At 44.1% G+C, this 25,825-nt stretch overlaps 2 protein-coding genes across 11 annotated transcripts in view; both read left to right on the top strand.

The window, feature by feature from the left end:
* Positions 1–14,543, top strand: part of SLC24A3 (solute carrier family 24 member 3) — a 106,317-nt gene extending 91,774 nt beyond the window's left edge. The window contains exons 16-17 of the mRNA XM_032443440.2: positions 4,387–4,452; positions 5,458–14,543. Of these exons, the coding sequence (XP_032299331.2) occupies positions 4,387–4,452; positions 5,458–5,607 (216 nt within the window). The 3' untranslated portion in view covers positions 5,608–14,543. The remainder of the gene's footprint in view (positions 1–4,386; positions 4,453–5,457) is intronic.
* A 4,901-nt stretch (positions 14,544–19,444) lies between these two features.
* The window catches only part of RIN2 (Ras and Rab interactor 2), a 44,617-nt gene continuing 38,236 nt past the window's right edge, over positions 19,445–25,825 (top strand). For 8 of the 10 annotated variants that reach the window (XM_015856638.3, XM_085542425.1, XM_085542423.1 and 5 more), the window contains exons 1-2: positions 19,445–19,514; positions 20,164–20,291. The gene's annotated coding sequence lies outside the window, so the exon portion shown is untranslated. Of the gene's footprint in view, positions 19,515–20,051; positions 20,292–25,825 lie in introns of all 10 variants that reach the window. The other 2 variants (XM_085542420.1, XM_085542426.1) reach the window with 2 other exon arrangements.

The following is a 25,825-nucleotide window of genomic DNA, read 5'->3' as shown; positions in this document are numbered from 1 at the left end:
TTGGAAGTAGAGCATGGGTGTATTTTAACAGAGAAGCTTTTATGGCAGTGATATATTTTGTGGGAGCCAGAAGAAAACGAGACTGCCTGGTTTCAGAAGTTAAGCTCTAAAACAGAAGAGCTTCCTATACACACCCAACAGCCCTCGTGGTGTGAAAGACTCGGGGCCTTCTTGAACGTCACCCTGTAAAATCCCATTGCCGAGGTATCTCTTGTTTCAGGCTGCTTGAGATAGGTTCTTAATATGGAGAGCAGTTCACTCTGGCACCTTTTGTACAAAGAGTTTGAATCTGAGCCTTCCTTAAACTCCCTAAAAAGGCATGGCTGTTTCAGAGCTCGTTTTCACAGATGGTGCATTTCAGTTGGAGGCAGTGAGCTTTGGTCAAGGCGCAGCCTACAAGCTTGTGGCTGCTTGTGCTTCCCTATGGAGCTTCTGTCTCTGCTACTCAGAGGTCACTTGGCTGCCCTCCTGCTGCAGCTCTGGCCTCATCATATCATCTGTGGCTGGGCCAGCATGCCAGAAGGGCTTTTGGGGGAAAAAAAAGCAGCATCCCTCTGGACCCAGTCAGGCCTTTGAAAAAGTTTGTTTTCTCATCTCAGCTCTGAGTCCTGGACATGTTACTGAGGCTGTAACCCTGCAAGAATCCTTCCCCAGCGGCCTGACAAACCCAGAGTGGGAGGACATTTGCTCTGTGTCTTGTATCCAATTCCTTCCTTCTGGAATATATATTTTTTTAGATGTGAAGCTATTAAAACAGACCTGAGCCAGGAGTATTTTAGGGAACAGGAATTTTAGCTTTAGGGTAAGCATCCAAACTCATTTGTTCACGTCTGCATTTGTAAGGATGCTCAGGTCTATCCGCAGTAAGAGGTGGAAGAGCCCTATTGTGAGCTTAGACGTGAGAAAATCCAGTGGTAAGTGGACACTCAAGGGGAATGACTTTCTGCCTTTCCCAGTTGCATGTGCAATGTGATATGCTGCAATCACTTTAGCAGCAGTAGGCAACTCAGCAGGTATTAATGGATTAATTTATTAGTAGATTCCAAAAGCCTAAAGATGGGCAGCAGGTGGATGCTGAGGCTCCTATCTAATGTCTCCAAAGCTTCTGGAATGGTTTGCATCTATTGAATCCCTTTGCTCCCCAGACAGGGAGATTGGGGTGATGATGCTATACCAGAGCAAAAGTATCTGATCCCTTCTAAGTCTCCTAACAGTGGAGCCATTTCCTCACTTAATAACTTGAGTGTCTACACACAGCACTCCACATTGTGTGCTCCAGGGTATATACCTTCTGCAGAGTGAATGGTGTGATAGAGCTAAGCAGGAATGCTTTCTCAGGTGTCTCAAATGAGCCCTGGGAAGGAAATGCCATCGAAACACACAGGAATGCAGTATGCGTCTGAATTTCCAATTTGTGGAGCTCCAGTTTTGTCTTGTGGCAACACATGGGCACTGCAGGATCTTACTCTGAATTTCCGCTGTCTGGCAAAGGCACTGCAGGAAAAGGGTAGTCAAGCAGACTTGGGACCTGTGACTTTTGCAGCTGAGGTACTGGAAACATAGAAGAGTCTTTTTAATATTCTCGAATGAGGTAATTTTTCTCATACTTGAACCCTGGAGCAAAACCAGTTTGGGGTTTGGCACCAGCTCCTTGTTTTCCTTTCAGCAATTGCCAGGAACCGAAAGAAAACTGAAGAGTGGAATTACATTGATTTTATTTCCATTGTTTTTCCTCTGCTGTTTAGCCTTACCCTCAGTTTCTTGTTGCTTGCAAGGGCTGTCTGGGAATAGCAGGAGTTAGTGACAGCATCTTCACGTCTGCTACACAAGATGTATGGAGATAGTCTCAATTTAAATGCAGACAAAGTAGGTTTTGAACTTTTGCAAACCTTTCATGTGTAATCAGTCAAAACAGAGTTCTTCTGGCTCGCTTCAGCTGCTAGACACAAGCCAAGCCTCAAAGGACAGTTTGGGAATGCTGACTTTTCCTTCTTACAGTACAAGCAAGCACTTTGTTTGCAGAAAGTTCTCCCTGGGGTAGAAGCATTTCCTATGTTTAAGCAGAGATTTGAGCCTTTACTTCCATAACTAAGATGATTCCAACTGATGCCCTGTTTTCTGCTAGACCTGGAGTTAAATCTCCTTCTTTATTGTGAGTTTTCAAGCTTTTCCAGTATTGTTTTCCCCAGGCTTATACGTGGTCATGTATCCTGAGGAAAGGCATCTCAATGACTGGAGGATGTTTGCTCGTGTGACATCACACCTGCCTCCTTGCTCTGATGAGCAGCCCTTGCCGTGCACCATCTAACTCAATGCTTTTCAGAGCCCAGCAGGCTTGGAGCAAATCTGAACCAGGCATGTTTGAAAACCTGTGCTCTCTTTGTTGGCATTAGATGAGTAACAGCAGTGTTTGTTGAAAGCGAACATTATTAATATTTCAAGGTTTCCATTATTTTTTTACTTCCAGAGCTAGGCATAGGCTAGCCAAGAGCTTTGGCAGAGGTTCTCTGGTTACTCTTACTGCAAGAATTAGATAGCTCAGTGCCCAGTAGCTGAGTTGATAGAAGGGAATGTGTGCTTTTATCCTGCTGAAGCACCAGTGCAAGACTTATTGGAGAACATCTCCAAGCCCTCTGGCTGCAGCCCCCCAGTTAGCTTGGCAGTGAGTTTCTGCTGGCTCCCAGGAGATCTTTGTTGGAATGAGTATATTTAGCAAAGAATATCCCTCTGAGGCCAGTGCACTATTGCATCCTTGGCCTGAACAGACCTGGATAGCTTTGGTTTTCTTCTCAATATGAGCTGTGGTATCTACAAGGATCTCAAAGCGCTGAATTGCTCCAAGAAACCCTTTCAGGAAGAAGTGTCTGGGCAAAAGGCTTCACCAGGAACTGTATCTGCTACGAGGGAGGTTTTGTACTGCTGTGAATCAGTTTGCTCTAGGGCTATCTTAAATAAGCCAGAGGCCCTAGGCACAGCACATGGAGATGCCATGTACTCATCACCCCCTGAGCCACCTGTGGTATTCTGCACAGCTTTGAGTGCACTGACAAAGATTTGCACTCAAAGAGTTTCATTTTTTCTTCTACAAAGTACAGCTGTGATCTGTATCTAGTTCAGCTAAATGAGCTTCCGGACAAAGTGCATTCCTCAGCTAGCATTGATTTCCCCAAGGAAACCACCCTTTCCTATGTGCACGGAAGGACTTTAATCCTACAGTCCAGAGGTAATATGAAAAAAGACAACGACCCTAAAAAAGTAGGAAGTGCATTAGAAAACAGCCTTTCTTTCCTCCCAGGAAGTCGTTTATTTCTGCAGGACCAACCAAGCCTCATAAAGAGAAGTTCTTATCATCTAGGTTAATTAATAGCGAATAGTCTGGGTTGACAGTGGGAGCTGGGCTTGATCCTAACAGCAACAGCTATTCCCATGAGTGACCTCCAAGGAGGGGCCTTGCAGATATTCCAAAGAAAGCAGCCCCAGGTATTTGCACCATCCTCAGCAAACTCTAGTCAGAGGCCTGTCATCCTTCCATGTGTCTGTTCCCTTCATGGAGGCTACATAGCTGAGAAGCAGAGTCTGCACTTCAGGTTGAATTCAGACATTTTCCATGCTAAAATAATTCGGTCTGCTTCATTTGCTTCCTTTTACTGTAGATTCTTTTCCAATTGGTATATTTCATGCTGACAGTTCTTACAGACGTTGGCCCTGGTCATTCTAAATTCCTGACAAAAATCCAGATGGGACTTTATATTGTAAACTAGCATCTGTCTTTCCTGCACAGTTGCTGCTTGTCTGGGGTAGGGCTTTAGATTATTGTTATACAAAGTTAGTGTGTTTGAGGTCTTGGCGGGTTTGTGCTGTGTTTTATTTGCATTTTAGAGTAACTAAGATGGAAGTACAGGTTGGCTGTTCTCTATGGACAGTTTATATTAGCAGAAGAAGAAGACCTGCAGCAGTGATGTGTGCACAGAGCCCCCACATTAGCTTGCCCTGGCTCCTCGGTGTTAAAGGAAAAAACACTGTTGAAGAAAAGCATCTCTATGTGCTCTGGAAGTCAGACTCTCCCCTCAGATGCACTTGGGGAACGAAGCTAAATGACTGCTTAGGCCTTGGGAGTCATATTCAGCTCACTGGGCGAGCAGTTCTTCCCTGTGAGACAAAATGATAGGAGGGCCTCAGCAGTCGTGCATGGTGTCAGTCACAAAAATGCAGTGCTGCTTATCGCTACATGAGCAATACCCACGTTGCAGTGGTTTGAATTGGCTTTGACAGCTTGCAAGGTCGTGCCCAGTAATTCAGCAGTTGAGGTTAACAGAAATGATTGGCAGAGAGAATTATTGTTGCTTGAAATTGTGACGTGGTTTTGTAAACTTCTTTCTTTTCCAGATTCGGTTAAACAGCAGAGGACTTATCTATTCTGTTGGTCTCTTGCTGGCATCTGTTTTTGTCACAGTATGTATATAGTCTTTTGTCCTTTACTTCCAAAACAGTGATTTTGCTCTTCTTCACTTGTTCTTCTCTCACCTCTAGCTCAGTAGTGATTGCAAAGGCTGTCGTTGAGGAATAGAAATGGTCACTTCTATTGTAAACTTCTCAGTACCTTAATCTGGCTGTTGACAGAAGTTATCACTGTCAAAGGATGTTTCTTGTATTTATGTTTTCCCTGGGATAACCTGTAATGGGTCTACTAGTAATCCTTGATCATTTAATGTTCTCACATTGAGTCAGATCCCTTGATGTAAGAAAAGGTGCATTTTCCTGTTGAAGAGATACAGTAAATGCTGCACAGTTTGCTGTGTAAGAACCTGCCAAGATACAACATGGGCCAGAACAAATCATACTGGGATGTGCCAATGCTTTCTATTGAAAGCAGTGGCTCCTGTTCCCTGACCTGTCCAAATCCATCATGAATATAGACTAGGAAAAACAAAGAGAATAGGATTAATATATCCTTGTGTCATCTGCCAACTCCTGAGACCAGCTGCTATGGCAGGGTGTACTCCATGCAGCACACCAGCACAGTTCTCCTGCACAAGAGACTTGAACTGCAGGAGGTTTGTGTTGGAGCAATCTAAGCAAATTCAGGCACAGCCTTAGTCAGTTCAGCTCCAGACTGAGAGACACAGAGGTACTGGCAGTGTTATAAATAAACAGAGGGGAATACAGCACTTCTGATTGAATTAGCAAAGTGAAATTCATTGCAGACACTTAAGGCCACTGGGCCAGCAGTCGAGGGGATGACAAGTCAATATGGCTCCAAGCTCTGTGAGGGAGATGCTCAGATTTACTTTACCAGTGGGCTTTAGCTCACTTGTTGCAGTCCCTACCTTACAATTGCTTCCAGTTGATCGTATTTGGCATGGGCACAGTCATTTTCATGCTCCTGTAATTGACAAAGGATTTACCACTGTATTCAACCTGATCCTGCTGTGGTGGCTTACTCTATGTTTACTGTAGGTTTTCGGCGTGCACATGAACAAATGGAAACTGGATAAGAAGCTAGGGTGCGTGTGCCTTTCCCTGTATGGCATCTTCCTGTGTTTCTCCATCATGACAGAATTCAATGTTTTCACTTTCGTGAACTTGCCCATGTGCAGAGATCACTAACGCACGCTGCGAACTGTCAGGAGGAACGTCCTTCTTACCTGTGCAATACAAACCACGGCTGGCATCTCCTGAATGCGGTGCACCTCCAAGTCGTGAAGTATATCCTGTCCATAGGACCTGTGGCCCCATCTCGGTTTACCCTCTCCCCGACCCTCACAACCTGGAAGAATCCTGCATCGATGTGAAGATGAATTTGTTTTTCAACATTCATGTGATTTCTTAGCTCAGTTTTTGAACAGTGACTGGTCTCTAGATGAACTGGCTGCTAACTGGCATCAAGCCAGGCAAAACTGGTCTGCTACAATTCCTTTTTTAAGTTATTTGATGGAAGACTAATCTAATTTATGACTTAAGACTATTGCTACAATGCAGAAGAGGGTACATCGTACGGGGGCTGATTTTTGAGGAGAATTCTGGGATGTTTTTGATTGTGGGGTTTTATTTTTTCGTTGTTGCTGTTGGTTTTGGTTGTGGTTTTTTATTGCCTGAGATCAACATCCTGTGTTGCAGCTTCTCCTTCTGAGCTCTGGGTCTCCTGTAATGATCCAAAAGTCACAGGGCGGTGTAATATGGGAATTCAATTCAAGGTACTCAGCATACGAATGGATTTACTGCTTATTAAAAGAAGACTGTCAAGGCAACAGACAGTGACTGCACCGTAAATAATGAATCCTGTACAGGTGTGATGAAGAATGGAAGGTAAACGTGGATTTAAAGGATAAACACCGCTACCGTTTTACTACTAATGTCAGTGTTTTATTAATAGGGTGTTTGTGTTATTTCCAAGCAATAGTTTGATTGCCAGCCCAAGGAGGGCTACCAAGGAGATGTGTTGTTTTTCAGTCATCTACACCTGGAAACGGAAGGTCAGAACTTTATTTGCTTCATCAGATTTCTTGTAGTTTCGGGGGGATTCTGTAGTTCACTTCTTCTTTGTTCTGAGGACATCAGTATATGTCAAAACTTTTCTAAATGAGTTACAGACACTGGTTTCTTTAAAAGGAAAGAGGCATATTTTGCACAGACATAGATACTGAAGTCATTGTTTGCCACTCTTTAAAGAATACACTGGACCTGGCCAGATATTTGTCTTTTTCTTAAACAGTTGAACTTCTCTGATGGCAGATCATGTGGATTCATCACACCTCCTCTGGGAGGGAAGAAGATGGAGAGAGAGAGATGGCACTTTTAAAATGTGTAATATCTACAACGCAGACTCGCTCACAGATCTTAAGTTATTGTGAAGATTTAGCTATTCATTGTTCCAGTATCCCTGCTAGATTTTGTATAATTCTATATTAATACACAGGCAGATTCGACCCTATCAGGAACACTGTCACAGCTACATTTGTTTGTGTTGTTACTGTGGATTCTTGCCAGCGCTGGCTGTTGTATTTACTTTAAGCACTGATCACTTCTGATTCATTTTTTTCCCCGTTCTTGTATATGTTCTACTACAAGTGTGTTTATATAATACCAGCTAGATGAATGTTTTTGTCTATGGTACAAGCAATGGCAAATATTGGTAATAAAGGCATAGCAAACCCAAGGATTAAAAAAACAAACAAAACACAAAACAAAACCATAGAATCCTCCTAAATCTTAGCAGGAAAAAAACAAGCCACCACAAACTAAACGAAGAAAAAAAGTCCTATGCACAAAGATAAAACCAATTATTAGTTTGTTTTCACTCCTGGATGTTTGTTTTTGCTTACTTTTCTTGGACAAAAATGATGTATATCGAAGTATTGATACCCTGTGGCTTCCATACAGCTCCGCACCTCCTTTACTTTCTTGGTTATGTTGAATGTGTGGATCCTTTGGCAGCCATTGCACTGTGCCCATTGGAGAAGTCCATCGGAAAAAGCCATGACCTGCTGGCCATGGCAAATAAAGCATGTTTGTGGATCCCTGGCAAGAAGATGGGTGGGCCCAGGGTCAGAGAACAGAGCCATTGGCATGCCTGTGTTGTTATTATTTATTCTGGGAAGTAGTTGTCTTGCTACCTGTTGAGCCATGCAGCCTGTTGTTAGTGCCCATGTTAGGAAGCCTGTTGAACCTTCTTGTTGCTTTTCTTTCATTTTTCTTTTTTCTTTCTTTTTTTTTTTTTTGTGTGTGGTCATTTCTTTCCTTCTTTGTTAATGAGATTAATAATAACCTCTAAAATGCCTAAAATACTTCCTGGAATCAAATGATGTTAGTACCAATGTGGCACGTTTCAATAAAATCCACCCCACGAATACGCAGCTATCCTCCTTGTAGCAAGATGCAGTTGTTTGGAAGCAGAGTGTTTTCCTTGCTGGCAGAAGGAACAACAGATTTGGGGGAAAACAAAAGTTCCACGTCAGGGCCTACGGGGCCTATTATTACTTCTATTTTGAGTATTTATACTGCTGCTCCAATGGAGCCAGTTGGATCTATTTCTACGAAATAGCTGTTACCTATCCCACGGCACAAAAACCGCATGAGTATTTTTTTAGGAGCCTTTTCCTACTGGTGTGCATTAAATACTGTAACGTATCATAGCTTTGCGTTGAGCGTGAAACCTGACTTTTGTTTAGAAGCTCGTGCATTGTGCAGGAATATGCTGCGAGCCGTTGTTTGCTCTGAGCAGAAGCAGAAGGTCTCTTGAACTGCCAGTATCTGTGCCATGTACGACGTGGTAAGCACTTCCTATGCTGATAGTTCCAGTGAGATGTGCTTATGATTTGCAATCAGATCAACCAGCGCTGACCTGGTTTGGAACAGAAAAGACCAACTGAATGTTTTTGTCTCCAAAAAGGAGAGCCTGACAAGTTTGTTAGCTTGAGGAAAAGTCCCCAAAGCAAAAAACTTAAGTTTTTTTTAGCATCCACCCAGAACTCAGACAGTTCTACTGGGATGCAGGGTGTGTTAATAGCTTTTACTGATGGAGCCAAGGGGCTGTTTCCCTCCCCAGCTGCAGGCTGTGTGGGGAAAGCTGCCGCTAGGCCTTGCCTTCATGCTGAGCAAGGCTACAGGCCCACAGCGGCACAGAGCACCACAGTGACTGCCCACATGGGGCAGGGAGGTTATGGGGTGCCCGGCAGCAGTGCCGTGGGCTTGGGGCACTGGGCTTAGCTGTGGTTCGGAACACAGCAGTGATTTGGATTCACTTTTTGCTCTTAATAAAGCAAGGGTCAGCTTTAAGCTTGAGGCCACTCTGGTCTTGGGACCTGTCAAGTGGTTTTGGTCCCATTCCTGGTGGTTTCAGGCAATCCTTAATGAATGTTTTGAAGGGAGATGAAAGAGCTTTCTCCTCAGCTTGCTCCAACCCAATTGCGTCTCAGCTGTCTTTTGTCCCTACCAAAGCTGATTTGTTATCATTTATTTTCTTTATTGACACACTGCACTTTCTGGTAGGTTGTTACTGCTGTACGAACACTGATCTGACGTGTGTGCATGAGAAGGGGTTGTCAATGATGTTACTGGTGTTTCATTTTGGGTTGTTTTTTTTTCCCCCTCTGTGTTTACACTCGCCTGCCTTGTTTTTAGGTTCCTGTCCACAGCTACGCCATTGAAATTAATTAGCATGCTTTGGATTTGTGTTGTTCGTGCCTGTGAGAATGAACACCCATCCTTAACATACAGATGCATGACTGGCTTACTGTTTTATGTTAAATCAAGAACGAACAATCTAGTTTTAGAGTGGCAACATTCAGCATTATATGGAGGGTAACATTGACTATCCTGCTGTCAGACGAGCAATTTTGGTGTGATTGTTCCAAATAACCATATTAATGCTTATAAGACACAATGTAGACTGAATATTGTTGGGTAGCTTTTGAGAGAAAGGTCACTTTCTGCTGACTGGCAAGTGTTTCTTATTTACGTGTTTTTGGAAAGCCCTAATACCTTTATACACAAGACCTCAGCCACTTTTCTTCCAGTCAGAGAAGTGAGCATCCCAAGTATAATGCAAGCCTTAAAGTAAGACTGAGTGAAAACTGACCTCTGCTGAAAGCAGCAACAAAACTCCAGTGATTTATTTCAGGGTCGATCTACATATTCACAGCAGTAAGTCCTGAAAAGGGCTGTTGTTCTGTGTCTTTGTAAAGTTGAATGAACTCTTTATTTTCTGTTCGGAATAGGTGAATGAATACCTATTAATGGATTGACACCTCTAAGATTTATGTGAATATTCTGTTCACAGCAAGCCCTTAATGGCCTCACATTGGAAGCATATTTTGTAGGTGCATCTGCTTCCACCCAACCTGCTCTGATTTGTTGGACTGAATCTCCAGAATCCATATCAGGTGTGGGCAAATCCACGTCATATAGACAAGTATTCACAGGAAAGCAATCAGGGAAGATAATAGCAATTTCTTTCATTGCACACCAGCAGATAAAATTTGGTTTTAAAATCTATTGTTTACCACCCTGAATTAGCTTGAGATCGTGGCTCAGTGTGTTACCAAGATTGTTTTTCTCCTAAACCAAGTCAGCACCATATCAGACACAATGGAGATAATTAACCCTGTCCCATCTGAAACCAGGACAGAAACTAGGGCAGAAGCATCTAATTTCAGGGAAGCCTCTTAGAAAGCACAACTTGTGTAAAGCTCCAGATTTTGTAATGTATTTATATAGTTAAATCTATCAAGGTATATTTTAGGTAATTTTACTTTTTTTCTAATAGCCTTGCAGAACTAGTTTTAATAGGTTCTGGGGCCTGTATGGGTTCCACACCGAAAGAATCTGACAGAAATCCTGTCAATGTCATCTTCATTTCATCAGGTAGAGTTTAAGTGGTGCCAGAAATCGGCGTAGGAATTTTATATCAGCAATTTCACATCACCTTTTTCTTGCCAGTCGCAGGAAACAAAGTGTAATGGTGCATGCCTGAACCTATGAGGACACTGGTAGCTGATTATGGATTAATTCAGATACTGAGCTTTTGAGGTTTGAGGTTTTCCATCAGCATGTCTGGCAGATAAGGCAGGCAGCTTGGCTTCCCAGCAAAGTAATTCCCACTGCTGGATGTTTCGTTGATCTCATCTCATGCTATAATGAAAGCAGGAGCCTGCCGGTACCCCCCCCCTTTGTCTCTGAAATACCAGAGCCCTGCTTAACTTGAAGCTTGTGCAGAAGTCTGTGTATTGAAAGATAAGCACGCGCTGAAGTGTTTTAATGCAAAGTTCATTTTAATGAATCCAACTCTTTGGCATCACCATTAAGCGCTCAGCAAAAGCAGCACTTATCAGAGCAAAGGCTCTCATCAGGAGCAGCTGCAGCAAAATGTTCCTGTTTGAAGAGGTGGGTGAAATTGTGTGTGATTAATGAGTAGATAAGTCTGATGAGGAGGACCTGTATCAAACGTGCCATGGGTTAAAATAAAGAAGGTGACTTTGAAAAGTCTGTAAAGCTTTTATGAACTGCTCACTGGCAGGCTAATACTGAGAAGAATTTTCTTACTGATGCAGTTTAGGAAAATAGATTTGGGGGCACAAAGACAGTGGTTGCCACCAGGACCTTCAAACAGAATTGTGTGTACATGTGTGTGTGAGGATATTGTATATCTTCAGTGCCCTCATTACTTACTTGCCTGTAAATATGCTGTGTATTCACTCTGTCTGCTGCAAAAATGAATGAAATGGATACAGCCCTGTTTGATTTTTGTTATGCAGTGACACTCATCCTGCAATAAACATAACTGATCTGAGTAGATGGTTCTATGTAGTTCTCTCTGAAAGTAATGCTTCCTATTTATTCCCATTGAAACTATAACAGATGCAAAGAGCACGATAACACTGTTTGATAGAGCACATTCTCAGCTACAAAATGCTGTCATTCAATGACACACCTTGGTTTCATCCACACTTCCATGCCAGACACTGCTCTGTCAGGCTGCCCCTCTGCAGTCGTCTGTCACACGGCAACAAAATGTAGTGGGATATTGGTGGGAAGGTTCAACCTCTACTGCCATCCCACCAACGTCCACCTCTGACATCATGGGACAGCATAATGAAACAGGAGGCATTACTTTCAGAGCAAGCCTCATAGATATGGCCTGAGTGTGTTTTATGGAGCCAAACTATACTGTTTTTATTAAGAGAATCAGTCAGAAGTTTATATAATTTTTATTGGTGGATTTTGGGGCTTCATTTTTAATGTATAACCATAGATTTCTATTCAAGTAGCCAATATATATATGTACTATATCTACCATTGTTAAAATGAAGCCCTGTGGATGCTGTCTGCCATTTCTGTGGGAATAAAGCCCTATCATGGCAACTGCTAAGATGCTAAATGCTACTCATCCATATCTATTTGCAAATAGAAGAGGTGGTGATGAATTTCGAGTCATTTCCGTGTTGTATTAGCAAGGTATTGCTAATGGTATACAGCAGTTGTACATCTATCGTTCAGCAGGTCAGAAGCAGAATGGCATACAGCCGTGCATTCAGATGTATTACCAGCTGGAATTATTTCTGAATGTAAGGATAGGTTTAAAAAGTAATTTAAAAGAAGAGATACTGAGGAGGTCAGGAAATTCTGCACTGAGCTATTTATGCATTTTATTTATTGATTAGGGTTGTTCGGTAGGGGTTGTGCCTCTGGTTCAATAATGTGTTTTTCTATGTTGGCAAAATTAGTAAAAATTAGTCAAATTAGTAAAAATCCAACGTCAATCCTCACCGCGAGCTAAAGCAAGGATCCCCCTCTTGAAATCCTCCAGGCAGATGAGCACACCTCTCAAAATGTGATACAGCTGTATTTCTGCTGTGCTGTTTTGATTTCAGGTAGGTTAGTTGACCTCAATCGCAGAAGAATATATCATGTATCATTGCCTTCCACGTGAATTACAGTAGGGCTCAGTGCTGGGAAATAAAAGAGCAATGGTAGGGTCATTTTTGGTGGTATCTCCTAACGACTTGTGGATGTCTTAGAGTAGAAAACAATTAGAAGATAAAGGCCAACTGCATGACGTATTGCAAAGTCTTTCATAAATATTCATGTCATTGTCAAGATTAAATGAAATGAACTTCCACATGTAGTCAAGGATGAGTCTGGGTTCCTCCTGTATTTTCAGGATGAATTCCTTTCAGTAACTCTTACGGGTGAGTCAAAATGTCATGAGTGTAACATATCTTTATTTCACCTTTGTATTATGAAATTACAGCGTGCTTAGGACACATGAGCAAGTACAGAACTTGAGCTACTGCTGACTACAGTGAATTCTTGACAGAAGCCAAAGCAAGGAGTTTGTGGAATTACTTAGTTCTTAAGGGCTTTTCCACATGCACAGCAAGCAGAGGACACAAAGCATGAATATTTATACAGCGCAAGTGCGGAGCAAGTGTGAACAAGAGCGCTATGGCATCACAGAAAGCTGGTTACTGTTTAGTGGGGATACTGGCAAGCTCTGCAGAGGTTCATAGGTAGAATCATTAAGGTTGGAAGAGACCACTGAGCTCATCTAGTCCAACCATCAGCCCACCAAGGCTGCACTTATGTGGGGCTTAGTGTGAATACTGTTTATCTTAACAACTCCTGTCCTCCTGATGAAAGGCATTTCTTCCCAGTAAGAAACACTTTTATCAGGGCGAAGGGCAGATACAGGAGGAATATAAAGTCCCTTGCTCAGTACTTACCCTCACTTCATGAGTGTGCATTTTATCTCTTCCTTTAATGCTTAGGTGAACTTGTCAGTAAGAGTCTACGTGCCTGAGAGAGGGAACAAATTTTGCTTCTTTTTCCCTTGAGGAATAGTTTCATTTCATTACCTCTCCATGTAAAGTTGGGAGTCATTACCAGGCCCCTAATGAAGATAGTATTTGCAAAAGACCATCAAAGGAATAATAAACTATTCTCACATCGAATGTTTGGAGACTGAAACCAAAGCAGGAAGATGTTTCTGGCTATTTTTCGTTTGGTTTGGGATTTTGTTGTTATTGTTTGTTTTCTGGTTTGTTTGGCTGGTTTTTTACTGCTGTCTGCCAAAGCTGTGTGCTGCCTGGAATCCCCGGGTGCAGTTTGGCAGTGGTTTGGTGTTAGTGTGGCTACCAGAGCAGGAAGACAGGCCTGGTGCTTCTCCTCAGTCCTTGGTTGGGTTGGCAGAAGGGGAGGTTGGACATTTGAGATCCAATAGTTGCTTGGGACTCTTAAGGAAAACTTATCACTGTACCATGATTGAAGTCTTAGACATCTGAATGCAATCCCTACACAGGCTTGTACTAACTGTGATGAAACCATGCCCATGTTGTTGAATTGCATGCATAATGTGTCTTCTACTTTATGCTGTGGTCAGGCTGCAGGAGGCACAGCAAAACAAGTGAGTAAAACAAGCACCTTCTGTTCGACTCGGGATCAAACAGCATTTCCTGAGTGCAAAGACTGCGTAGTCCATAAGGAAGAAAATGTAGATGGAACCAAGCACAAATGCACGTAATGCATCACATTCATTGACAGCCAGCTGGGAAAAAAGTAATCAGTGGCTTACGGTAATACGATTCTATTCAAAATAGCTTTTAATGAAGTCAGCTTAGAAATGTTAAAATGGTGGAGCCACAGACAAAATATTTGTTACCTTCTGAAATGAGTTACAATGGTTTTGTCATACTTGTACAAGTATTATAAGGTCAGTCTTTCTGTATGTTTGTTTTACAGCTTGTTGTAGAATAGTATTTTATGCATAGCTGTTCCACTTGCCTGTGTAAGTTACAAATTCAACAGAAATTAAAGCATGCATTTTTCTCTGTTTGCTGGTAACCTATGAGATTAGAAACTTGTATTTCTGTGTTTTTAATGTGTTATACTATAAACAGAATTCACAGCACTATTGTCTATGGAATATCAAAACGTTTTCTTAGAATGAATTACTTTAAATGTTCTGTCATTTGATTTAATAACGTGTCAGACATCTACACTAAGACAATATAATGTTTATCAATAAAAATATCCTCTCTTTGTACTAAGTTAACACTTCAGGATGTGCTTGGACATAGGCATGGCACACCCCTGTGGGTCACAATACCAGCCATTTGTTCACTTCTGTTATAGCTGTGAGAATCCTTTGTACCACTCTTTCAAAATGAGCACTGAGCTGGAGAGGGAGTGAAGGAAGAAGGAAAGAGAGTGTTTTTATACCTTGTATTTCCTCCGCTGCTTGATGTCCTTTTGCTCTAAAGCTGCATGCACCACAGTTGCTCCTATAAATGCTGGCTGGCTCACGTGGACTGCACATCTCAGAGTCCCATATAGAAACACAAAGGGAATTGAATTTGCTATTAGATAATGAGCCAAATTCTGCTCTTTTACAACAGCAAAGTTGAAGAAGTTAATTTTTTCTAGACATAGGGTAGCATGAGTTAATTGCTGCTCTCCCAGCTGGAAGCATTCCATGCCTATGACCGTTTAGCAATGGACAGCTGTGTTACAAGCTCTAGTCCTCCTCTGAAGTCCTTCCTGAAGTAATATTTTCAACAATGCTTGGAATAATATTGAGGAGGTGCTATGTAAGAGCTTTTGATGCAGCCAGTTTCCATCAGAGAAAGCTGCAGAGCACCTGTGGAGGGGGCTGGTTAGAAGGGATACCTCTAGAGCAGTAAAATACTTGGGCCATCTTGATGCTCTGTGCCAGCAGACCGAGTTTCCCTGTGAAATCTGAGCCTGTGCTGACAGGATTCTCACTGTTTCTGCCTAACCTGATAAGAAGGCTGGGATCCTTTACCCAACCTCCATCCCTTTCCCTTAGCTGCCTAGTGAGACTTCCCACCTGAGGCTTCTCCCTGTCTCAAATGAGATGCCTGGGCTTGCTACCCACACCCTAGAAAGTAAGTGCTTAATGGTTAGGGCGTTCAGTGCCCAAATCCTTTACTAGCAGCCTTGAAACTGCAGCTCCTGACCCTGGGAGGTCAGCACACACAGAAACTCCCACCACGTTATTTTTCCTGAAGCACAAACAAGACATACAGCTATGCCTCACAAAGGGAAATACACAAAGGACTAGGGACAAACTGCAGGTATGTTTTTTTGTGTGTTTGCTTTTCCTCCACGCTGTAATGGTAATCAGACCTCTTAGCACAGCTGAGCATCTGCTCGCTTCCCCTCCAGCTGTTTGAAGTGGGCTGCAGCTCATAGCAAGAGAGGAGGCACATCTTCAACTTCTGGCTGCCAGGAATAAACAGCACTTTATAAGCGGTGTGAGCCGTCTTTGCGGTGCCAAGCAAATTACTAGAGAAGAGTAGGATGGGATAAACAAAAACAATTAACTAATACAGCCTGGGGACAGCAGGTGCAATGAAACCACTTCAAACCGGAGCGGTTGCTTACTGTAATTGCTCACACAAGAAGATTTCGCAAGGGAGCCTTTAAAGACCGAATTAATAAAAACTGTGGTGTAATTAATGTATCAGCTGCAGTGGGAATGTCTGAAGTAACACTTTAAAATGAACTCTGCTGTTGTTTTTGTGTGTGTGAACTTAACACCCTTCTGCCTGAAATTTGCCTTGACTGCAATGAGACCTTCTTTTACCTTCTCTAATGCTGCAGACTGGTACCATCTAGGACTTGCAGACTTACAAATACCACCACGAATGGTACTGAATCTTAGTGACAGAGCTTGCTGGATTGGATATTAATAACCAGTTCATCACGTATGTGTTAGGACTACTGGGATTTGCTCATTTTCAATAACCCGCTTCCAATTTTCCAGAGTATGCTCTCTGTCATATACTAATGAATAGTTTTGTCTCAGTGGGAAAATAATGAGTTTCTATATACCTCCTGTCCTCTGTAAATCCACTTAATAGCTTTCATCTGTGTGACATAGCTGGGATTATCGACGGTCTCTAATCTTCAGCTACTCAAGGACTGTGCTGTGGCTGTAATTACAGCAGCGATGCACTTGGACAGATTAAAGTATTAAATCTAGAAGGCCAGATCTTGGCATCCTTACTCACAAAGCTACTTACTCATGTTACTCCACTCTTGTCTACCATTAGACTATGGATGTGATTTAACTGCAGATGGCTTAAGCCCTGGGCTAGCTGCAGCTCTGCCCTTGCTCCTGGCTATCACTGCTCTCTCCAGGCAGAAAAGTAAGCTCCAGATCTAAGTAGGTAACAATCTCCTTAACTTGATGGAGAGGTCTATGGCTAGAACTGCTTAGGAACTTGATCTTGTATGTATTACGTTTTAGGTATGATCCAATCTAACTGCTTCCTACCATATGACTTCAGGACTTTCTGAGGAACGGTGACAGTATTTGGTGGTACTTTAACTGTGTTAAATCTCTGTATTAGATTCTCTTACTTTTCACAGATGAACTTACCCACTCACCCAGATGAGAATGAGGGCTTTAACTCCAGTCAGCCTGAGGACATCCTTCAAACTCTAGGGCTGTACCCCAGCTTCTGCAGCAGGCAGCTTTTACAAGCAACTCCAATCTGAAGAGAAAATATTTGGCTATAATTTCAGAGCACATTGGGAAACTGGTAATACTTCCACTAATAAAGACAAGAACTTTCAACACAGCTTTGGGCCATTCTTTTCCCACCTCAAATAATGGTGCTCCAGTTGCTATCCAAGCAAAGGGAGGGCCCGATTCTCTTCCAGACTTGCAGCGGTCTGGCTGCCAAGAAATGATAAAACAAATGCCTGCTGCCACCTGAGAACAGCATTGCCTACAGGCACTAAAAAGTATGCACGTAGGCATGCTGTAGCAGTGCAAGTCTCAGGAAGCAATAGGTTAATAGTGGTAATTAAGAAGCTGAAATTAAATGAATGCATTTTTGTTGGGGCTAGTTAAGCAGTGAACTGATATAACATCATAACATCCTGCATAAGCAACACAAAACAAGTTGATCACAGTTCTCCCCAGTGATGTTTTCTATTAAATGGATATTATAGGCATCACTTCTCATTGCAACTGGAAAGCTGAAACATGGCTGACTTTACTGAGCAAACAATTTTATGGCCAGACTATAAACACTGGTTTCCCCCACCCCCATCCCCCCCTTTTTTCTTCTCCAGTAGTGTTATAGAGATGAAGGTATGAATCTCAGTCACTACCTTCTTGCAAGTTAGGGCAGTCTCAGAAGAAGGACTGGAAATACCAGTATCCATTTCTGGTTGACAGTGAGAGTGTGTTCACATTTGCCAGCATCTCTATCACCATAATGAAGGTCGAGACTAGTTTTCTCTATAGCTAGTGAGCACTTCAAAACTGATGTCCAAATTAGAAACAGCTCAAGTTGCAATATTTCAGCAGTGCAACAGTCTCAGCAGTTCAGAGTTCAGGTAGAGCAAGGAGACAGTCACCCAGACACAGATCCTACTCATGTGGTGTCTAGGCAACAGTAGTGTGATTAGAATATGGCTCTGACTTCCCATATTCCTTGTGATTAATCACAGCTAGTGTCTGGCAGCCACTGTCTCTCTGGATATCCTTGCTTTTGTGTCACTCTGGCTTGAGCTGTAGAGTGAGGAGTAATTTTTGGCACACATAGTGGGAGCGAGCCTTCATTGGCAGCCAGAGGCTCATTACATCCCTTCCCTGCTCCCTGATCCAACAGGGCTGCTGGCAGGGCCAGGTGTGGAGCCTTGGCACTTCCCAACACAGGATAAGAGAGGGTTGCCTGCATCAGTCCTCCCAGAGGGCACAACACGTGCAGTGTGGGTGGTGGGGGCTTTCTGGTCCACACACTCTTTAAAAGCTGTTGTGTCAAAGTGCTCCCAAGTCTCTGCACTGTTACACGCTTTATCTGAATACCTGGGTTTTCAACCCACTTAAATAGAAGGTAAAAAGTAAGTGTTACTGAGTTGGAAGTGCAGTTATGCAGTATTTGTGCTTACTCATTTCCTGGCTGCCAGGGAGAAGCTTGAAGACAAACTGGCTGTTGGATGTCTTGTCAGAACTCCATGATGGAAATTTGTCTTGATGCGGGGGAGTGTTGAAAAGCTGTTGGCCAGATCTCCCTTAATGGGATAATGCTCAGAGATGAACTGGAATGCACGGTGCCATCAAGTAATAACTAAGTCATTTCCTCCCATGGACATAGTGACCAGCAATCATAAACAACTCAATTCCAGTTCTTTGCTGTCAACCTTAAAGAAGACAAAAAGGAGTGAGGAATCAAAGAGTGGCTCTGCCATGAGTGCAAGAAATAGGAGGTGTCAAAACCAAATCATACCAGCAAGCTACCAAAACCTCGCAGGGATGAGTGGTGCAGCAGGAAGGCTAAGCACTGCTTCTTGTTCAGACTCGTCAGCTCATTGAGGGCACTGAACCAATGCTTGGAGCCTTCAGCTTGCATGTTGGTTCTGCTAGAGCAGAGGTGTTTCAGTAGCTCTTGGGATGGCTCGCACAAGGCAGATCAGCTTTTGTAACCAGGCTTGCTTCAGCTGTCTCCAGTTCACCCCACAGCCAACCTGAACCTCCCCTGGCACAACGTGAGGCCATCCCCTCTCGTCCCATGGCTGTTCCCTGGGGGCAGAGGCCGACCCCACCTCACACAGCCTCCTGTCAGGTGGTTGCACAGAGCCATGATGTCTCCCCTGAGCCTCCTCTCCCCCACACTGCACAGCCTCTGCAACATGGCTGCTGGCACTTCAACCGCTGCTCCATTTATGGAGAACGCAGCTGCCTAATTGGAATGGAAACCTCGCTCTCCTCGTTTTGTTACCGAAACAATCCCAACGACTCCAATGGTTCTATGAGGTACAGAGCCTAGAACGGCAACGAGCATCGCACACACCCTCACGGCCGAGTACGACCCTCACATAGAGGCGGCTCCCGACCCCCGCCGCGCAGGCGCCGTGCCGGGGGGAGCGGCTCCGGGCCTCGGGAAGAGGCGGCCCAGCGGCGCGGCTCCTCCCCGTGCCCCAGCCCGGCCGGCCGCGGGCTGCTGCCGCCGGTTGTGCTCGCTGCGGGCCGGCTGTGTGAGGTAAGGAGCGGTGGGCAGGGGAGGCCGGTTGGTTGGGGGTGGCCCGCAGGGGGCTGTTTCCTCGCAGAGGGAGGTGGGGGCCGCACTCTGCTGGGAGCGCTGTGGAAGCTCCGCGGGGCCTGGCGGGCGGGTTGGGACGGCGTCTGTATCTTGACGTTTTTTCTTTCTTTAATGATTTCCTCGTGAATGTTACCCTGCGAGTTAATGTTTAAACGCCTGAGCGCGTAGGGGCGGGTGTCTGTTCCGCTTTGTCTCCTGCTCACCTGCTGCCCAGCCCCGCTCCTCAGCCGCTCGCTGATGGCTGAACGGCTGGAGCTGGAAGGGATCCCTAAAGGCCATCCATCCCAACCCCCTGCAGTGCACAGGGACACCCACAGCTCCATCAGTGCTCACGGCCCCGTCTAGCCTGACCTTGGCTGTCTGCGGGGATGGGGCACCTCCACTCTCTGGGGAACCCATGCCCCTGCCTCGCTGCCCTTATTATAAAGAAATTCCTCCTCGTATCCAGCGTGGCCTCCACCTGGTGTTTCTGTGCAGGCAGAAGCTGCCAGGATAAACATGACGGTGGTGTCCCTTTGCTCTTAGAACGAAGCTTTTGGAAGAACAGCTGGGAGGCTTGTGAAGTCACTGGAATTAATCTTCTTTGCAGAACTGCCTGTTTGTCCAGGTTGCAGGCTCTATGGCTCGTGAGGCAGCGCTTAGAAGAGCAGTCGCTTGGAGCTGTGGGCTGCACAAGTCTGCAGCTCTGCTTTTGGTTCGGCTACATCTGCTTTGACTGTGAGTATTTCTCTGTTGTACCAGCACGGTACAAAGCTCTTTCCTTGTCTTAAGCCTGATTATGTCTGTGAAGAGTTTTGTTAGAGTTGAACTTATTTATCTCTCCAAGGCTGCACAGAGTGGTAGTGAAGTCTCCTTCTCTGGACATACTCTAAGCTTGTTTGGACCTGTGCGACCTGCTGTAGGAATCTGGCTTTAGCAGGTTGGACTCAAGTGATCCCCAGTTATCCCATCCAACCCCTCCATTTCTGTGATTCTCCTTAATTGTTGAGATCTGCCTATTGAATTAGATGAGCAGAAAGACCATGCAAAATAAACTGTGTGTTAATTGTACAGTGAAGCAAGAAAAGCGCCGTGATTCTGAGGATACTTATGTGGAGCCATCCTGTGTTTTACTGTGTGTAATCCTAGGATGCATTTAATTTCTTGGAGAGGATTCATAGCAAATCCTACTGCCTTATTCTTTGTGTTAATTAAGGCATAAAGTAATAAAGTCAGGGGCTTCGGATCAGAGGATGAAAGGGGCTGAGCGACAGAGGTCTCTCCTTCCAGATGTGGTAATTGCTCTAGGAGGCTGAGGTGTATTGGTGTATTACACACAAATAACTGATGCTGTGGTCGTGTACATTGCAGGCGCTGTGGGTAAACAGCATTAGCCTGTGGGCCTAAATGCTTGTCATGCCATGTGGCTCTTGAAAATAGGAGATTTATGGTAACTCTAATCTGTAGTAAGAAATGTTTCAAAATACGTGCCTCACAGAAATAGAACCCTCTAACATTCTTTAGTGAAGAGTTGCACAGCAGGAATGTTAAGCGGAGTCAAATGTTGCCAATTAAACTGCTTTGTTCAAGCCATCATTCATTTGGTGGCTTCTATTGGAAGAGAGGATGGTAACGAAACTGAATATATGCTACTCTGTTAAATGGAGTCAATTAAGGCGATGAAGTACAGAGATCACATAGTAGGAACTGGATGGGTATAGGGCTCTTATTTCCAGTATGTCTTAGTGTGGAACACAGCAGATAAATGCTTCCTGACATGCTAAGCGCTACAGTAAAATGCAATGCAGTGCCATTATCTCTTACTGTTGAAGCAGTGTAGTCTTCTTACAGAGAAGTTAACAAGAGCTGGAAGGGCTTCTGAGTCCACTTAGGTCATAAGCACCATAAATGCTATGATAGGACTATTTCTTGTTGTTAGTTTTATCTGATGTTTTACCACCTGCAGTTACCCAACCCAAAATCTCGTGATGGTTCATCCTGCCATAGTTACTTGGGAATCGGAGCGTTTGCAGTTTGAGCAGGACAGGGAGGAAGGATTGGCAGGAACATGGAATTTTCTCTGTGTCTCGGCTGCCATGAGCTGTAGCACGGTTTGTTTGTGAAACGGCGGCTGCTACTGCTTCACATTCTTGGCTGATGAATCTGGAGTGCTTATGTGGTCTGGTCCTGCTCTTATTCTGGGTTCCACGTGATATCATGGCCTGTTCTAATTTGGCTTCAAGGCCCTCTGATGGATAGACCAATACAAACAGAGTCTTCCCACTGCCTTCCAGTTCCCTAATGTTGCAGCTGAAATAAAAAGGCAATGAAGGACCTACCAGGCATCACACTGAGCTCATGACTGTTTCTACACTGGAGTTCTTAGAGGCAGAAACAACTATGTTTTGAGGGGCTTCTCTTGAAAGAAAGCTGTTGTTGCTCCTATTCCACTAGCTCTGGTATATGAATACCTTATGAATGCCCAGCACTAAACATGGTACTCTGAACGTGCTCTCACAAGTGGCTTGGAAAGGGAAAAAAGAACACCAACAAATGTTTTGGAAACTTAAGTGGTTCCCTTCTAGTTTTGTATCCCAAGTGATAAGTTTGGCTTCTGCTTTCTAATTGCTGAATACAGATCCATGCTTACCCATAATTATCTCTGTGGTTCTTTGACTGTGACTTGGGTCGTTTTCATCCTGGAATTAGGCTTCAACAAGGTCTTGCTTACTTTCTTTTCATATACGGTTTGCATTACATATATTAATGCTCTCTTGTGTGTATATTTGTAGCCTTGTCTTCCTGTTACTCCTTCAGTTGATATTTTAAGTGCTTGTTGACAACATAATCTTGACAAGAATGAATAGATATCCTTGTGCCAAGTGGGGCCCTGGCACACTTTGTTGGGTAACTTGCTGAGACAGTAATTCCTGAGGACAAGTTAGGTGTTGGCAACTATGAGGTGGCAGCGTTTGGTAAGTTGCTGTAATCTGTTCTAGCACTGGCTGGTCGGGGTCTTCTTAAGCAAGGTTGCTTTGCAGTGTTCAGAGTAGTAGATGCAAGATGGAAAATCATAATTTGAGTGTGTCAGATAGCACTGAAGGAAGAAGCCTGGGCCTGTGTCATCTGTTTGCTAAGGGCTCTGCCTGTTTGTCTGCATAGGAACCCTCAGGCTGCTGCAGGTGACTCAGACTATCTGCCCCTGCACCACAGCGTTAACCTTTCTTTGCCTGTGGTTTTTACAAGAGTCTAGAGGCAGCTGTTTAGAATAGTGGTGGTTTGCTGTGGGACGTTTACAAGAAACTTGGTGTTCAGCATCATTCATTTGAGTACTGATCATGTAGCAGAGTTCATTGCAGGCTTCAGGGCCTACCACAAAAGCACATAATGCAAACCCAAGGAAACATCTGGATCTTAAGCAGAATACTGTGTTTAACCCTGGGTTGTTGGGCGCAGGCCATCGATTTGGAAATGGAAGAGCTGAAGAAAGTAGTCTTCAAATATCAGCAATCTTCTAATCAGCTTTTGCAGCACAGAAGTGTAGATATTGGGAGGCAATGTATGGGCTGGGACAGGAAAGTTGAGCTTTGCAGTTCCCAAGTGGGGATGGATGGATGTTGCATTTCCTGCACAGTTCTGTTTATAAGGACATTTCCTTTCAGGGCAGGGACAGACTGGTTACAAGCACTTCCTCTGTGTCAGGGCTGTATGTGCTTCGTGAGCCTGTCAGAATAGGGTGATATCCTTTATTTCAGTAGCAGGATCTGATTGGGATCATTTTGCTGGAGTCTGGTGCATGCAAAGAATAATGGATTTAAGGAAGGCAGAGCATTGGCTCAGCTCGTGCTCAGTTAACTTTCCATTCAGCCAGCTGTGCATACTCTATAATTTTAGCTATGAATGGTCCATCAGTTTTTCCTCCATTCATACTTTTACTAATTGATGCGCTTCCTTAAATGAGCTCTCATGCAGCATAGCACAACAGATTGCATTTAACCCTTAATGCTGCATTAAGGGTTTAAGCAGATAAAGGAAAAAGAAACCACCAAGTCTTCTGGGTTGTATACGCTGCCCCTGACTTCTGTAAAGCCTTATTTGTTCTGAGTTGCAATGATACTGATAGAGACCGGGGTGTGCAGCAGCTATTAAAAACCAGCTGTGAGTTTGGCAGTCCCAAATCCTGTTTATGGTCATGTTGGTTGCTAGGAGTTCTCCCAAAATCCTATTTACAGTTAATAGGAATTGGGCTTTTCTGCCTTTAGCTGTGGCGTCTACGCTGTTAGATAAATATTTACTAAAAGAATGGTGTGCTTTGATACTGCGGCAGAAATGTTAACTATTTGCTACATAAAATCATGTAGCTTCAATAGGAATATCTTAACTGGGGCATCCAAACTCGAAAACTTTTAGCAGTATCCATCTTTATATTTAATGAGGGTTGTATATGTTCTTCTGCTGGACTGTTGGACCAGAATATGCAGTCTGAGTCTTCCAGCCTGGCCTTGAATGTCTCCAGGGATGGGGCATCCACAGCCTCCTTGGGCAACCTGTTCCAGTGTGGCACCACCCTCTGGGTGAAAAACTTCCTCCTAAGATCCAACCTAAACCTCCCCTGCCTCAGTTTAAAACAATTCCCCCTTGTCCTATCAGAATCTACCCTTGTAAAATATCTGCAGTGGTTTCAGTGCCACTTCAGCGTGCTCAGTGTCTATGTAGACTCCAAGTTGAAGCCTTGGTGGGTCATGAAACAGCAAATCAAACTGCTCCAGGTCTGGGCATGGTGTGATGGTGTCAGTGTAATTTGTTTGTGGGTGTGAAATGTGTGTGTGCAAGCATAGGTGTGTTTCCTTGGGAATTCACGTGTTTAAGGAGGCTGGGGCGAAAGAGGCTTTTCTTGTGGCAAGCTGCTAAGAAGCATGGCAGCTGTTTGAAGCTGCTTGTGGGCTTGGAATGCGTTTCTGATGGAGAGGTTAACAAGAAGTAGTCAGAAGTTCACTGAACGTGCAGGGTTCCAACAAATAGCTGTTGCTGCTAAGCTCTGCAGCACTGCTAGCACGTGAATGTCTGGTGCAGAGTGGACAAGCAATGCTCTAGTGCTTAGGCTAACAGCACGAGTAAGCTTGGCAAAGCATGGGAGAAGAAATGAAATCAGAGTGCAAAGTGATTTGCCCACGGGTGTGGTAATGGGCTTAAGGCTGGGTTACAGTCTCTTTATGCACCACAGAACAGTAGATTCCCCAGAAGACAGGCCACTGCAGTGATATTCTTCAGATTATAACTTTTAACTGAAAGGAAAAAGGGGCAGGGGGAGGTGATTCTCACCCTTTGAGCTGAGGGTGAATGAGAGAACTGTGAGCTGAGCACGCTCAGACCAGCAGCTGGCAACAGCTGCTCTGTTATTCTTCAGGTTGCAAAGGAACGTAAAAGAGCTTTGTTCCTGCTTGAACCCTAGACAGGAGCATTTGGAAGCCCAGCTGAATGCAGCCACCCCCCTGGGCTGGTGCTGGAGAGGATGGGGAGAGTGAACCAGCAGCCAGATTAGGAGTTTCTCATCTTTAGGTGGGTGCTCATCTCCAAATGGATGTTTTGGTCTTGGCCAGGGCTTTCTGTGGAGCTCCAGTTGTCCTGTATGCAAGCCTTGGGGAAAGTAACGGGATGTACTTGATTGCTGTCTTTATTGGGAAGATGATAACCGGCTTTGTGTTGAGCATCATGCAGGTTCTTGCTGCAGAAACTTGCAAGTAAGAGAAGTTGCAGAGCTTGGTGGGAGCAGTGATCTTGCACACAAGGGGGTTAAACCTAGAAGGTGCTTTGTCATGCTTCATTTTCTGGGTTTGATCACATTTGATCCAGGTTAGAAACACAAAAATGTGATGATAACAAATGCTTTGCCAAACCATACATGTAACGCACAGCCCAAACTTGGGGGGGTCACCCTGGTGTTTTAGTTTAGAGCAGCCTCTTGTTTGTACTTTAACCTCATTTCACTGAATGAGGCTTATTCTTCTAAAGCACTTATTTCGAAACTCTTTGTGCCGGGAGAGAGGAGAAAACAAAATGTTTACTCAAGCAAGTGAAGAGTGGAAAAATTAAACACCCACACTTCCTTCTTTAGGAGTTCCCCCAGCAGTTCCTGTGAACTCGAATCCAGCAGGGAGAGAGCAACTTAGGTAATCAAGTAGGTCTCAGTGTGTGAGAAGCAAACTTGAGGGATGATAATCATCCTCATGGGTGCAGGGAAAAACTAGGCAAGACATGGAACGTAAAGCTGC

The sequence above is a fragment of the Coturnix japonica genome, chromosome 3 (genome assembly GCF_054131305.1).
Source record: "Coturnix japonica strain WE chromosome 3, WE-NBRP24, whole genome shotgun sequence".
In the NCBI taxonomy this organism is placed as follows: domain Eukaryota; kingdom Metazoa; phylum Chordata; class Aves; order Galliformes; family Phasianidae; genus Coturnix; species Coturnix japonica.
This window is presented reverse-complemented; position numbering and strand designations above follow the sequence as displayed.